General features: G+C 33.2%; 1 protein-coding gene across 6 annotated transcripts in view; it reads right to left on the bottom strand.

The window, feature by feature from the left end:
* ADGRL3 (adhesion G protein-coupled receptor L3) overlaps window positions 1-13,141 on the bottom strand; it is a 790,703-nt gene that overhangs the window by 33,751 nt on the left and 743,811 nt on the right. For all 6 annotated transcript variants that reach the window (XM_073891741.1, XM_073891740.1, XM_073891744.1 and 3 more), the window contains 2 exons: window positions 12,761-12,929; window positions 6,113-6,238 (listed from right to left, as the gene is read on the bottom strand). In XM_073891741.1, the coding sequence (XP_073747842.1) occupies window positions 6,113-6,238; window positions 12,761-12,929 (295 nt within the window). The remainder of the gene's footprint in view (window positions 1-6,112; window positions 6,239-12,760; window positions 12,930-13,141) is intronic.

The raw sequence follows: 13,141 nt of genomic DNA, 5'->3' as shown, positions 1-13,141 counted from the left end.
TTAGGGATCAAAAAAGTATTAACAATCCTGTGAGGAGAAACAACATATTTTCAGCTTTTTTAAGGATGAAATAATTTTAAGAACTATTACTACTAGTAATGGTAGTGGCAAACCCAAGCTCATAAATGGATTATGCTCCAAATATATGTGAACTCCTTGAAAAATAGAAGTATTTAATCTTAAAACACTAGACAATTTGTTTTATAAATCTTGCGGCATGTTTATTCTTCAGAAATATTGCTTATATATATTTTTTTAGGTCAGCAAGTACACACACAGACTCATACAGAACAAAACTAATCAAAGAATTGGAGGGACGCCTGGCTGGCTTAGTGGGGAGAACATGTGACTTTTGATCTCAGGGTCATGAGTTCAACCCCACGTTGGGTGTGGAGCCTACTTAAAATACACAAATAAAATAAAAGAGATTAAAACATTTTTTAAATAAAAAAATAAGAAATTATAAATCCTGAGCATTTGAGAAATGTTTCTATCAAAAAATACTTCAAAATTTCAAACTGAAATACTGGAAACAATTCTCTCACATTTGTTTTATTAATTAATTCATCAATTAATTAAAATATTAATTACCCTCTACTGCATGCCAGAAGCTACTCTAGGAGATACAAAGGGAAAAGGCAAACAAAAAATATCTTTGTCTTCATGGAGCTACTAGATTAGTTAAGTGTTAGACACAACCAATTATCACAAAAATAAAAGCCAAAGTAAACAATGTGCCCACAAATCTCCATAGAACCATTAATTATTATAGCTGAAAACTACAAACCCAAATGACTGTCAGTGGTAAAATGGATATATAGAACAATATACAGCAATAACAATAAAAAAGCAACATAGCCTCCTGCAGCAACATAGATGCCTGAGGAAAGAAAGAAAATAGAAGAGAGTAGGTACTGGGTGACTTCATGTGAATAAGTATCAAACACATGCAAAACAAAATGTACTGCTAAAAGTTAAGATGGTGGTTACATTAGAGGTGAATGATGGAGAAACGTTCAAAGGGTTTCTAAGGTACTCCCGACAGTCTAATATTTGACCCAGGGAGGGGTAATGAATCACTGTGCATACACCTATATTTTGTGTACTTTTGTTAATGTTTATTAGACTACATAATTAAAAAAAAATGTTTAAGTGCACATAATGAGGGGATATGTCCTTGGCTAGGAAGTCTGTGAGACCCCATTGAAGAAGTGACATCTTAACAGATTTGATGGAATTATGATCATTGTTAGGTGACATTTACATGAGCTTCTCCCATTACCTCATTTTCTGTTAGTTTCCCTAACCTGGGCTAGCCACACTGGTTCTCTTGCCATTCCTCAACAAGCCAAGCATGCTTCTGCCTCAGGCTTGGGACAAATGTTTCCTCTGCCTGAAGTGTTCTTCCCCTAGATACATGTATGAATAACTCCATCTCTTTAAATTTTTGCTCAAATATTTTCTCCTTAAAGAAACCTATTCTTCTATTCCACCCACCTAACCCTGCTGTTTTCCTCCCGTAGTCATTATCATCTTATACAACATGACCTATAATTATAATGTATTTATTTCTTAATATTTGTATATAATGTTCAATATTTAATGTCTAATGTCTGCATTAGATTTGAGGTTCTTTTGTCTTTCTTGTTTCTTGTTATTTTTTGTTATTGATGTGTCACACCCTGAAATAATACCTGGTATAAGATAAATATTATATGTACGCCTACGTAAAATATGTAAAATATGTATCTTATATGTAAAATCTTTAAGCACTTCAATTAATTCTTTCTATGTTCTAGGCTCTATACTATGTAATTTTTCATTTATTCACTCACTGAAATCTCACAACTCCTTGAGTCAAGTACTCTTATTCATTAGAAAATTGATGTTTAGAAGTTAATTAGCATGTCCAGTGTCACAGACTTAATTAAGTGACCAAACCAACATTTGAATCCACTCAACTGGCTCCTGATCCAGGAGCTTAACAGTTCACTACACTATGTCAAATAATAGATGAATAGAAAAAGGAGGAAAAGATAAAATATTGCAGGCAGAGGAAAAGTATACATTATGTAGCAGAGAGCCAACACTTCAGTGTTCATGGAATGAACCAGGACGATGTGGGGGTGAACAAAGCAAGTCACAGAAGACTACATACAATAATATGCCACTTCAAAAAAAGATTTTTTTTAAAGATTTTATTTATTTGTCAGAGAGAGATAGAGCACAAGCAGGGGGAATGGGGAGGGAGAAGTAGACTCCCCACTGAGCAGGGAGTCCAATGCGGGGCTCGATCCCAGGACCCCGGGATCATGACCTGAGCCAAAGGCAGATGCTTAACAAATGAACCACGCAGGTGCCCCCCCAAAAAGATTTTAAAAAGTAATACTAAACACCTTTTTGGAGGTGGAGAAACTATTAGAACACATCAGGGAAATGAAGAACCAAAGTTTTCTGATTGCAGGCACAGGAATTGATTAGGGAGAGTTTTCAAGAAGGGAAAATATATGGGGCGCCTGGGTGGCTCAGTTGGTTAAGCGACTGCCTTCGGCTCAGGTCATGATCCTGGAGTCCCGGGATCGAGTCCCGCATCAGGCTCCCTGCTCGGCAGGGAGTCGGCTTCTCCCTCTGACCCTCTTCGCTCTCGTGTTCTCTATCTCTCATTCTCTCTCTCTCAAATAAATAAATAAAACCTTTAAAAAAAAAAAAGAAGGGAAAATATATGGAAAAATGTTCAATTCCTGAGTTGGATGTTCACTTCACAAGTGTTCATTTTACTACTATACTTCATAATTTAATAGATGTTACATACATTGTTTTATGTTTCAAATATCATATGATAAATGTAAATTCATCTACAGAGTCAATAAAACAAATAAAAAAAATGACAGAACAATTAAAGAAAGGTTGAAGTGAGAAGGACAATACTTTAGTCCACAGTTTTTATAAACACACATAAACACAAACCAATCCTATACATGTCTATGAATATCTGCTGTGTGATTATGGTTACTACCAAGCTTTTATAAGTGATTATTAGCACCAGGAAGTAAGTATGGGGGAGCAACATGTGGAGAGGATTTTCACTTTTTAGTCTTGCCAGTCACGCTCCTCCATTATCTACATGGAAGCCACATGATCTTTATTATACGTGGATGATCTCTGGCCACTTCTTTTTCTAAATCATCTTATTGGCTTTCTAAAGTAACCAAAATAAAATCTAAATTTGTATACTTTTATAAATCATTACCGATCCATCTCTAGCCTTCTCTTTTGACTTCATCTCCCATTCACTGTCACCCAATTTAGCCAATGACATTCTTTCCCTTCCTGAGTTTGCAAGTCCTCCCCTACCTTAAAGGCTTTGTATTAGAGTTCTCTCACCTGGAATTCTCTTCCCCTGAATTTCCTTCCTGTCATTCAGAATCTTGGTGTCAATATCATCTTCCAAAATCGTCTTTCTCCAGCACTTACTCCAAGTAGCCACCTGCGCTTTCTGTATCAAATCACTACATTTGGATCTCTACCAGTTTTCATAATTTGATATTTTCCGTTGGTTTGTTAATAAATTTTCTGTCTTCCACAACTGGAATGAAAGCTCCAGATCACAGGAGAAGTTGTCTTTTAACCACTGTACCTCCAGAGCTTAGAAGATTGCCATTATATAGAGGATATTCAATATTTCTTAGTAAAAAATAAAACATACAGAGATTGTTATTTTACAAGTTCTCTGATGTGGAAAAAGACATCCATAGTCCAAAATTTTACCTTGATATCAGTGACTATTTTAGACTATGGAAGGTCATAGTTAATATGAAAAACATTGATTATTTTTACCTAAACAGACTGGATTTAAGTACCTGTTACTTTATGTAGGGTTGGATTGTCATAGTTAATCAGAATTACTATTATATTAAGCATAAGAAAACAATGTAAGGTTTTTTTTCGAAGACTAGAATTGTGACATGAGAACCATAAAAGCAAAGAAAAAATATGATACAGCTTTAAAATATATATCTGAAATTATATTCTGTAATAATGACACTATTAAGTGATGACTGCTCTGATTCGTTGAGTACTTGCAATTTGTTTTCAATGTTTTGAATATATTATCTCAATATTCCTAACAACATAAGAAATCAGTATCATCACCACCACTTTAGAGCTGAAAAAACTGAGGGTCAATGTTTTTAGGTGACTTGTTTTGTGTCATGGCTGGTACACGCCAAGGCTAGAATTCAAACCAAGGGCTATCCACACAGCAAGCTTATGATTATTCTCTTAACCTGCATTGCCTTATCTTTTAGCTTACTGGTATTGCTAAACATTACACAACTTTGTTGTAACATAATACATAAAGTTCCAAATAGTATTGTTTCATGAATGGCATTTGTCTAATGACTACGTGATGGTGGTTGCTGAGCTCGGCTATAGGAAAAGCATGTAGGAACTAATGAAGCTGGATGACACACAGGATTTCAGCAATTTCAGTTTAAAAGCTGTGGAGGTAAGGATTATTAGTTTGAAAATAAAGGTGTGGAATCTAAGGGCCTCATGCTAGAAGCATCATCCAGGTGTACCCTACAATTATGTGAGACTTCAGATTTCTAACTGACCATTTTAGTAGTCCTACACTCAGAAATCTCAGCCCACCTACACTGGTACATCTGTTCCCCCTAATTTGCAACTTTGTAACCTCAGTAAGGTATAGAAATAAGAAATAAAATTCAAACTATTAATAATTGTGTATTATATGTAGGTATAAGTTTCAGGTTTATTATGATAACTTGTGGTTGTTAATTTAAGTATTAATAGTAGGACAGTTTGCCAGTTATACATTCATTTTAAATTTTAGTTGGAAATATTAGATTAAAAGATCAGATGTGGTTTTATTCATAAGATAAAAGAGAACTCCATCAATGTGAGGAAAGTGTTTCATTATGAGAACATTGTTCATTATCTTTCATTTCTAAGAGTCATTCAGGTGCTAGTTAGGGGTGTACAACTGTCCAGTCTGACAGTGAATGTGTTTGAGAGAATCAGATATATGATGTTTGTAAACGATATTTAAAGTCAAAGGATTTAATTTTCTAAGCCTATAAATGGAATTGTTGGGAAATTTAATCTATTGAGTTTACAAGACAATTAAGCATTGAACAAAGAATACCTGAAGTGATCTTTTCTATTTTATACAAAATTACCAAATTTACAAAAAAAATTAAGATGCAGAGTTAAAGGCTTAAGAAAAACCTAAGTTCCTGATTTACACGTTTATCAACTTTAAGTCTTCTTTCAAAATCAACTGACAACACTGAAAAAAAAAATGATTGGTTTCCCCACTGGGTCAGGAAATCTTCAAAGTATTAGTCGGTTAGTCTGAACTCAAACTCACTCATGGCCCACATCATCCTGTCTTTTGTTTCCCTGGCTCATTTCAGCATTGTCAAGCTGCTGAAACTTCTACCTAATAATCTTTGGACTCACACCATGGCCGGGGAAAAATGACAGACAGGCTACTTGAAAGTTACGAGGAGGTTTACGGCTCCCCAGGTTGACAGCCAACGCCATGGCCACATCGAGTGCCAGACAGCTGGGAGCAGTACGTGCAGCAGTTAAGTCCACGATGCTATGATGGTATCCTTTGCTGCCCTGAGCCGTCTTCAACTTGTCAGCAAATCATATGAGTTAGGACTGTTTTTACTGAACATACCATTTAATAAGTACATGTGTTCAGTATGCGACAGAGAGTTATTATACTGGCTAAGAGATGTAATTTCCTTAAGATTCATATATGTAAAATATTACTTTCTTAGAATTTTTGGGTAAAGTGCCAAATTCCTTTTGTCACCTCCTATATTCATTCAACTAGGGATAATCTGAAACCATTAATTATTATGCAAATAATTATTATACAATTATTATTTCATAATTTTAGTGCAATGTGGTTTTTGAAATGTTTGTCATAATCATTCCTATTTGACACACTGAAACAACAACAACAAATTTGATGGCGTAAACACTTGGGATAGAAAATAGTTCTGATCAAGAAAGGACAGCAACTCGTGACAGAATACAGGTAAGGGATATTTCATTTTAATGAACAAATATTTACCTGTGAGCCTGTGGAGTAGCGTCCAGGAGTTCGAGAACCAGATGTTTTCCCTGAGCCAATGGAACTCTCTGTACTTTTGCCACTACAACAATGCGTTCGCAGGCATTTCCCATACTCTTTTCGTACCTAGCCAATTAAATATAAACTGCTGTTAGCATGTAATTCACTTCGGCTGGGAACTATGGTATAAAATGTATGTGAGTTTCATTTTCAGATAATTAATATAATTATTGCCTTGCCCTACAGATACAAAAAAAAATCCGTTCTGCATAGATTTTACAATATAAAATGATATTCAAGCCACCAAGCTTGAAATTTTGCATAACTGGAACCTTTTAAAATATGCACACGTGCACACACACATGCCCAATCCTGCTATAATGTTTACTACCTCTTAATTCAAAATATAAAGTTAAGACTCTTTAAGACACTATTTTTAGCCTCATAAATTTGATTTGAAGTAGTCTATTGGTGCAACTATTCTCTGAACTGAGGTCTAGTGAGAAAGCCACAGAGAAAAGAGGGGATGGAGAAAGGGAGGGGGGTGGGGAGGGAAAGGAAGAGAAAAGAGAAAAAGAACGTTTAAACACAGAAGAAAGGAATGTACTGGGTTAAATTTCCTTTAAATCTGTATTTCTTTGAAGTTTATTTCTCCTAAAAGAGGTCAAATTTGTAACTTTATAAAATTCAAAATATTTTTAATTTATTCCCGCATAATAGTTCTATTCAATAGTCATAGATTGCTTTTGTTTATTAAATCCTTAATCCTGATTGTAGTATAAAATCATGGGAAAAAAAGGAGATAAACATTTTTTAGTTGATGTTTTCAAGCAGGAAAACAGACCAACAACGTCTGGGAAAACTTTTTTCTTGTTTAAAATTATTATTACTGCCTCTTTAATCAAACAAGATGTACAAAAATAAACAGTTACTGCCCTAAATCATACTTCCACTATCTACAACAACACAAATAATCCCCAACTATGTCTTTCTCAACTAAAAACACATTCTGGGACTTTTTATTGGTTATACATTCCAAATTTATGTTCATTATGAAATAACACTGTATATATAATTATTCTTAGCTCTTTACATATTGAATTCACATGAGTTCATCCTTTCCACAATTTGTGACAATGTAATATCCCAGTGTAATTTTATTTAAATCGAAGTTATAAATACATGCTTTTTTGAGGGACGCTATTTAGAATCAAAAGCAAAAAAATAGGAGTGTGAATGATACATTAATATTAGCATTCGAAACTAAAATATTGTATTTTAATATTAGAAAGTTCATTCCATCAAAGATATAACAGAATCAGAGATAGACTACATTTAGGTTTGTTTGAAGAATTCACATTTATTAAATGCTTATTCTGTGATAGGAACAACAATCTAGAGATGGGTGAATCAAAGCTGGCAGGAAGTAGGGGGACCCAGGAATGCTTCTCAGAGAAGAGGATTTCTAAGAGAGTCTTCAAATGATGGGTTGGAATCTGTCAGGTTAGAGAAAGAAGTTGAAAGAAAGGACAGACAAGAGAGACAAAGGCATCCTACGTATTGCGAATAGGGTGAGCAACCTTTGAGGACTTTCTCTGATCTGGAATACCAGCATTACATTCTTTAATATATTTTAAATTATAGTGATATGTTTTCCAACCAATCTCTTCTATGCTACATTTATGAATAATTAGAAATAATTAGTTTTATTCAGTTTTCAAAAGCCAATTCACATTTTGTTATTTTTTAAAAGAAATAAGTTGATACCCACTTGTGTTTGTGTGTATGTCTAATATATATGTGAGGCTGGGACTAAGGAGTGAAGAAGCTTCTAATTTTTATTTGCTATTTACTAGGATTTATGGTATGTCCCTCCTTCAGAAGGACTCTGGGAAATAATTATTACCTAGATTTTACAGATAAGAACACTGAAAAGGTTAAGCAATGAAAATAAACTGAAATACTGAAAAGATTAAGCAATATGCCCTTTGTGAAAAAATCCACCGCTCTATGGTCAGAAAACTCCTTCTAAGAGGCCACATTTCTAACATTAACGTGTTAACATTATTATTAAAGTAATCTATTAAATTATCCCTTTCTCTGTATGTGGAAAAATAGGGACAAATGCTTTAATTAGAATTTGAGAAAGCTTAAAATAATCTCTACCCAAAGGTAAGCACTATCAATTACAGTTTAATATTAGTCCTGAATTAACAACAAAGTATCTCCAAGAACCTAAACAATGATCATAACCTACATCCCACTTTGTTTTTCCTAATGTACTCAACAAGTATATTTTCCTCTTAGGAAAGAAAGTATTTTTTTTAACAAAGTGATTTAAACCTAAACAAATATTTTAAGAGGGAGAGAGAGCAAGAAAGAGAAAAAGAGAACCACTCCCATTCCTGTTACAAAGGCAGCAATATTGTATAAGCCACAGGAATTCATCATGGACTATTTTCATTTTCCAACAAAGGTTAAATGTTCTGAACTGGTAATATAAACAACCAAAAAACCAAGGTATCTAGTGATGCCAAGTTCCATATTTAGGTATATTACTTACTGAATCTTTACTGCCTTTATTTTTCTGTGATTAGTTTTGAAATGCTAACCGTGTGTTTTAAAAAGAAAAAAAAAGCAAAATAACATGCCTTGTATCTATGAGATATTTTTCTTTAGATTACAATAAAAGTTATTTGATCGTTCAATCATTTGCATATTCTAATCTACTATTTCACACAATACTCCATCTTACCATGACCAGATATGATATCTTAGTATTTTAATATCATTCTAGAAGATAGAAGATGGGAAAGAAACTATACCTTATCAATGGAATATTTCTTTTATACTCTCAGATCAGAAATAAAATAATTATGATATCCTCTGAGATTTATAATCAAGTGCATAACAAAAGAAAAAGTGATAACTTTAATGTCACCAGTAGAAATACTGGTATTGGTCATATCATGCAATCTACAGTCAGAATAGGACTGATAACTCAAAGTTTGATTTTTGTTAATAAGTTGAATCAATCAACAAATAGCTCTACAAGGCAAAATATCTCAAAAATGGAATATTTCATATTTCTCTAATCAAAACATATGAGCAACTAAATCAGCATGGGCACATCATTGAAAATCAATCAGATGGCTTAAGAGAAACTCTTTAAGAGAATTAAGATTGTTAAAATGTGCATACTACCCAAATCCATCTATAGATTCAATGCAGTCTCTCAAAATTCCAATGGTATTTTTCACAGATATGGACAAAACAATCCTAAAATTTGTACAGAACCACACACAAAACACACACCCCCCAAGGCCAAAGTAATCCTGAGAAAACACAGCTGGAGGCATCACACTTCTTGCCTGCAAACTATACTACAAAGCTGTAGTAATTAAAACAGTATGGCGTTGGTATAAAAATAGACACATAGACCAAGAGAACAGAATTAGCCCCAAAATAAATGCTTGCATTTATTGTCAACTAATATTTCACAAGGGAGCCAAGAATACTTGATAGGAAAAGGAAAATCTCTCCAATAAATAGTTTTGGAAAAACCAGGTAACTACATGCAGAAGAATGAAATCGAACCCTATCTTACACCACTCACAAAATTTAACTCAATATGAATTAAGGACTGAAACATATGACCGGAAGGAAACTCCTAAAAGAAAGTATAAGGGAAAAGTTCCTGGACACTGGTCTTAGCAATGACTTTTTGACATGACATCAAAAACAAAAGCAACAAAAGCAAAAATTAGTACGTGGGTTTAAATCAAACTAAAAAGTTTCTGCATAGCAAAATAAATATTCAACACAATGAAAAGGCAATCTACAGAACTGAAGAAAATATTTGCAAATCATATTTCTATAAGGGGTTCACATTCAAAATATATAAAGGACTCATATAACTCATTAGCAAAAAACAAAACAATTCAATTACAAATGGACAGTGAAAATGAATAGATGTTTTTCTTAAGAAAACATACAAATGACCAACATAAAAGATGCTCAACAGCACAGATCAGGGAAATGCAAATCAGAACCACAATGAGATATCACCTCACATCTGTTAGAATGTCTATCATCAAGAGGACAAGAGAAAAAAAAAGAAAACAAGAGATAACAAGTATTGGTTAGGATGTGGAGAGAAGGAAGCCCCTGTGCACTGTTGATGGGAATGTAAATTGGTACAGTTATTGTGTGAAACAGTATGGAGTTTCCTCATAAAATTAAAAACAGAACTACCATATAATCTAGCAATTTTACTTATGGTAAATATACTAAAAACTCTAGACTTGCTTTTGGATCCTGAGGTTTAATATCTCTTCCTGTATATCAAAAGCAATTCTTCCTTACACCAGCCATGTATATTTGTAAGATAAGAAAAATAAAAATAATTATTGGGAAAACCCTAAAAGATATTGGCTAATAACATAACAATAAAAAATTAAAAAAAAGAAATACTCAAAATCAAAATAATTAACACATAAAATACAAAAAAAATATTTTCTGCTCTAAAGAAAATTTCTATGTAACATTAAAATTTTAAATTTTTTTACTCCAAATTTCTAGCTAATGCATAAAGATAATAGGTAAATCTGGTTCACTATATTTGAAGATGTTAAAATTGCTTATGATGGCCCAATATTCCCTTATTTAAATGGACAAATGCTACCTTTTCCCTTAACCTCCAATTTCGCTCCCATCTTTTTACATGTATTTCTTGTGACAATCAGTTATGTCTTTCTTCTATCAAAATCTAGAAGTTTTTTTTTTCCCAAATGCTTAGTCCCCCTGACTTCTCTGAAATGTTTTATAATACTGGTTGCTGTCTACTTCTGGATATTTTCTCCTATCTTTAATTCAGTATATCATCTTGATGCTGATTTTGCTCCTTGGACACTTCATTTTTCCATCTCTATTCCTACTCATCATTCACATGTCCTACTCTTTACATTTCTCAAGTGTGGTAGACAGCTAGCTGTTTATAACACCAAATTCCTCATCTTCCTGAGGTAAAAAAGCTAGACTATGTTTCCTAGACTTCCTTTCAGTTTCGGTGGTACCACTGATAGTGTCCTATCTGATGCAAGGGGAGTAGAAGTGAGGTAAGCCTCTTTCAGACCTTTTACACAAGATCCTCTCTTTCTCAGACTGCCTGCTCGATGTCAATACTCAAGGTGACTGTGGAAATCATATGTTAAGGTTGGTTGAGACTTCATCAGCCTTCCTTCCTTCCTTCCATGAGGTACCAACATCAATTGGGCCATAAGTAAAAAAAATAAATTTTGGGGGTTAAGCAACTGCAATTTTAGGTGTGCACTAAATATTTGGGAAGGTTCATCCATTGTAATATAATCTCTTTTCTAAATTAATTCTAATCCAGTAGATTAGAATACATCCATTCCCTTATAATCTCTTTACTTTTCTGTAACCTACATTTATAAGCCTGAGTCATCATTACTATCCTAGCCTTATTTATGATCATGTCAACACATTTTTGATAACTATCACCACACACAACTGAAACAGAATACGACTGGACTCATCTTGACAAGTGGACACCTCCCTCAAGTTTTGTTTTAGGTCCTATCAGTTTCTCAAACAAAAAAATCACAGACATAGATATCTTTACTCTTTTTTTTTTTCCAAAGAAAAATTTTAGGTGTTGTTTCTTTCTTAGATGAAATTTTCACATTTTGACATTTCGTTTTCAGAGCCACCTCTCAATATCTCATAATTATTTTTATTACCTCCATTTTACACATGAAGAAACTAGGGCATGAGCAGGTTAATTAACTTGCCCAAAGTCACATAAGCTTTTAAGTAGAGAAACTAGGATTTAGACTCAGACAGTCTTGGCTCAGGGGTCTATGTGATTGGAACTATAATGATCATATTTTTAATAGAGTTAAAAAGCATAAGATGAGAAAAATCAATCTTGAGATGTCTAAAAAAATGCAATGAAAGTATTTAGTAGCTAAAATTAACTTTGAAAATGAATATTTTAGGTCTTTGTAAATGTGAAAAATTACAAAAAAGACCAGCATGAAAAATTAAATATTGCATCCTAATCATCCAACTCATAGATTTTATAAAAGATGCTTTTAAAGGACAGAGACCATTTACTAAGTACATCATCAGTCACTTAAAAAACATAAATGTTATCATAAAATGATAAACATTCATATTGTCCAGTATATACAAACTGGTTTTTAAAGAAAAACAGAAAAATGTATACTTCCTATGCCATATATACATACATATATATATATATGTATATGTACATATCCACCCCCCACACAGCTCCATAACATCTTAGAAAAGCTATTTCTAATACACAAATTCCATGTGTCTGCCAATAACAATATTAAAGACTATAAGGTTAAGCCTACAAGAATATAATTTTTGTACATTATCCAAATCAGAAAATATTTTGATTTTTTATTTTGCTGTTAAACACATTCACCAATTATTATGCTTCTGTTTTGTGTCTTTTGTCTTACTATTGTAAAAATAAAATTAATGAAGTAATATGCTTATTTCTCAGAGACCAAAACATCAAGAACGATTTATGTTATGGTTGCTTTGCTCCTGAGATATATGCCATTTATTTTTGAATAGAGAATTTTTGCTTACCTTCTTTTGTAGGACACAATGGAAAATGAATATAAACATTCCCTGTAGAGAATTGAATATGGTGAAGAGATACGCCATGATGACTGTGCTTTCATTAATATACATGAGTCCAAAGGCCCAGGTCAATCCTAATAGGCAGAGAAGAGCTATTGCACCTATAACCCATGACCTGTAGAGAGAAAAGAAAATTAAGGGTTATCAAATGATTGGTTTTTAATTAGCACAGTCATATCATATCAACAATACTGACACTGAAAAAAATGTTACGGTAAGTTTTATTGACAGAAAATGTAAGACAGGTGGTATAAGTACTTTAAGATTTTAATGGCGACTACAAGTTTTCAAACTTGAGGAGATATACATGAATGAGCATGTTATGAA

The sequence above is a fragment of the Callorhinus ursinus genome, unplaced genomic scaffold, assembly GCF_003265705.2.
Source record: "Callorhinus ursinus isolate GAN/ISIS: 27379988/994484 unplaced genomic scaffold, GSC_fseal_2.0 scaffold4, whole genome shotgun sequence".
Lineage (NCBI taxonomy): Eukaryota > Metazoa > Chordata > Mammalia > Carnivora > Otariidae > Callorhinus > Callorhinus ursinus.
This window is presented reverse-complemented; position numbering and strand designations above follow the sequence as displayed.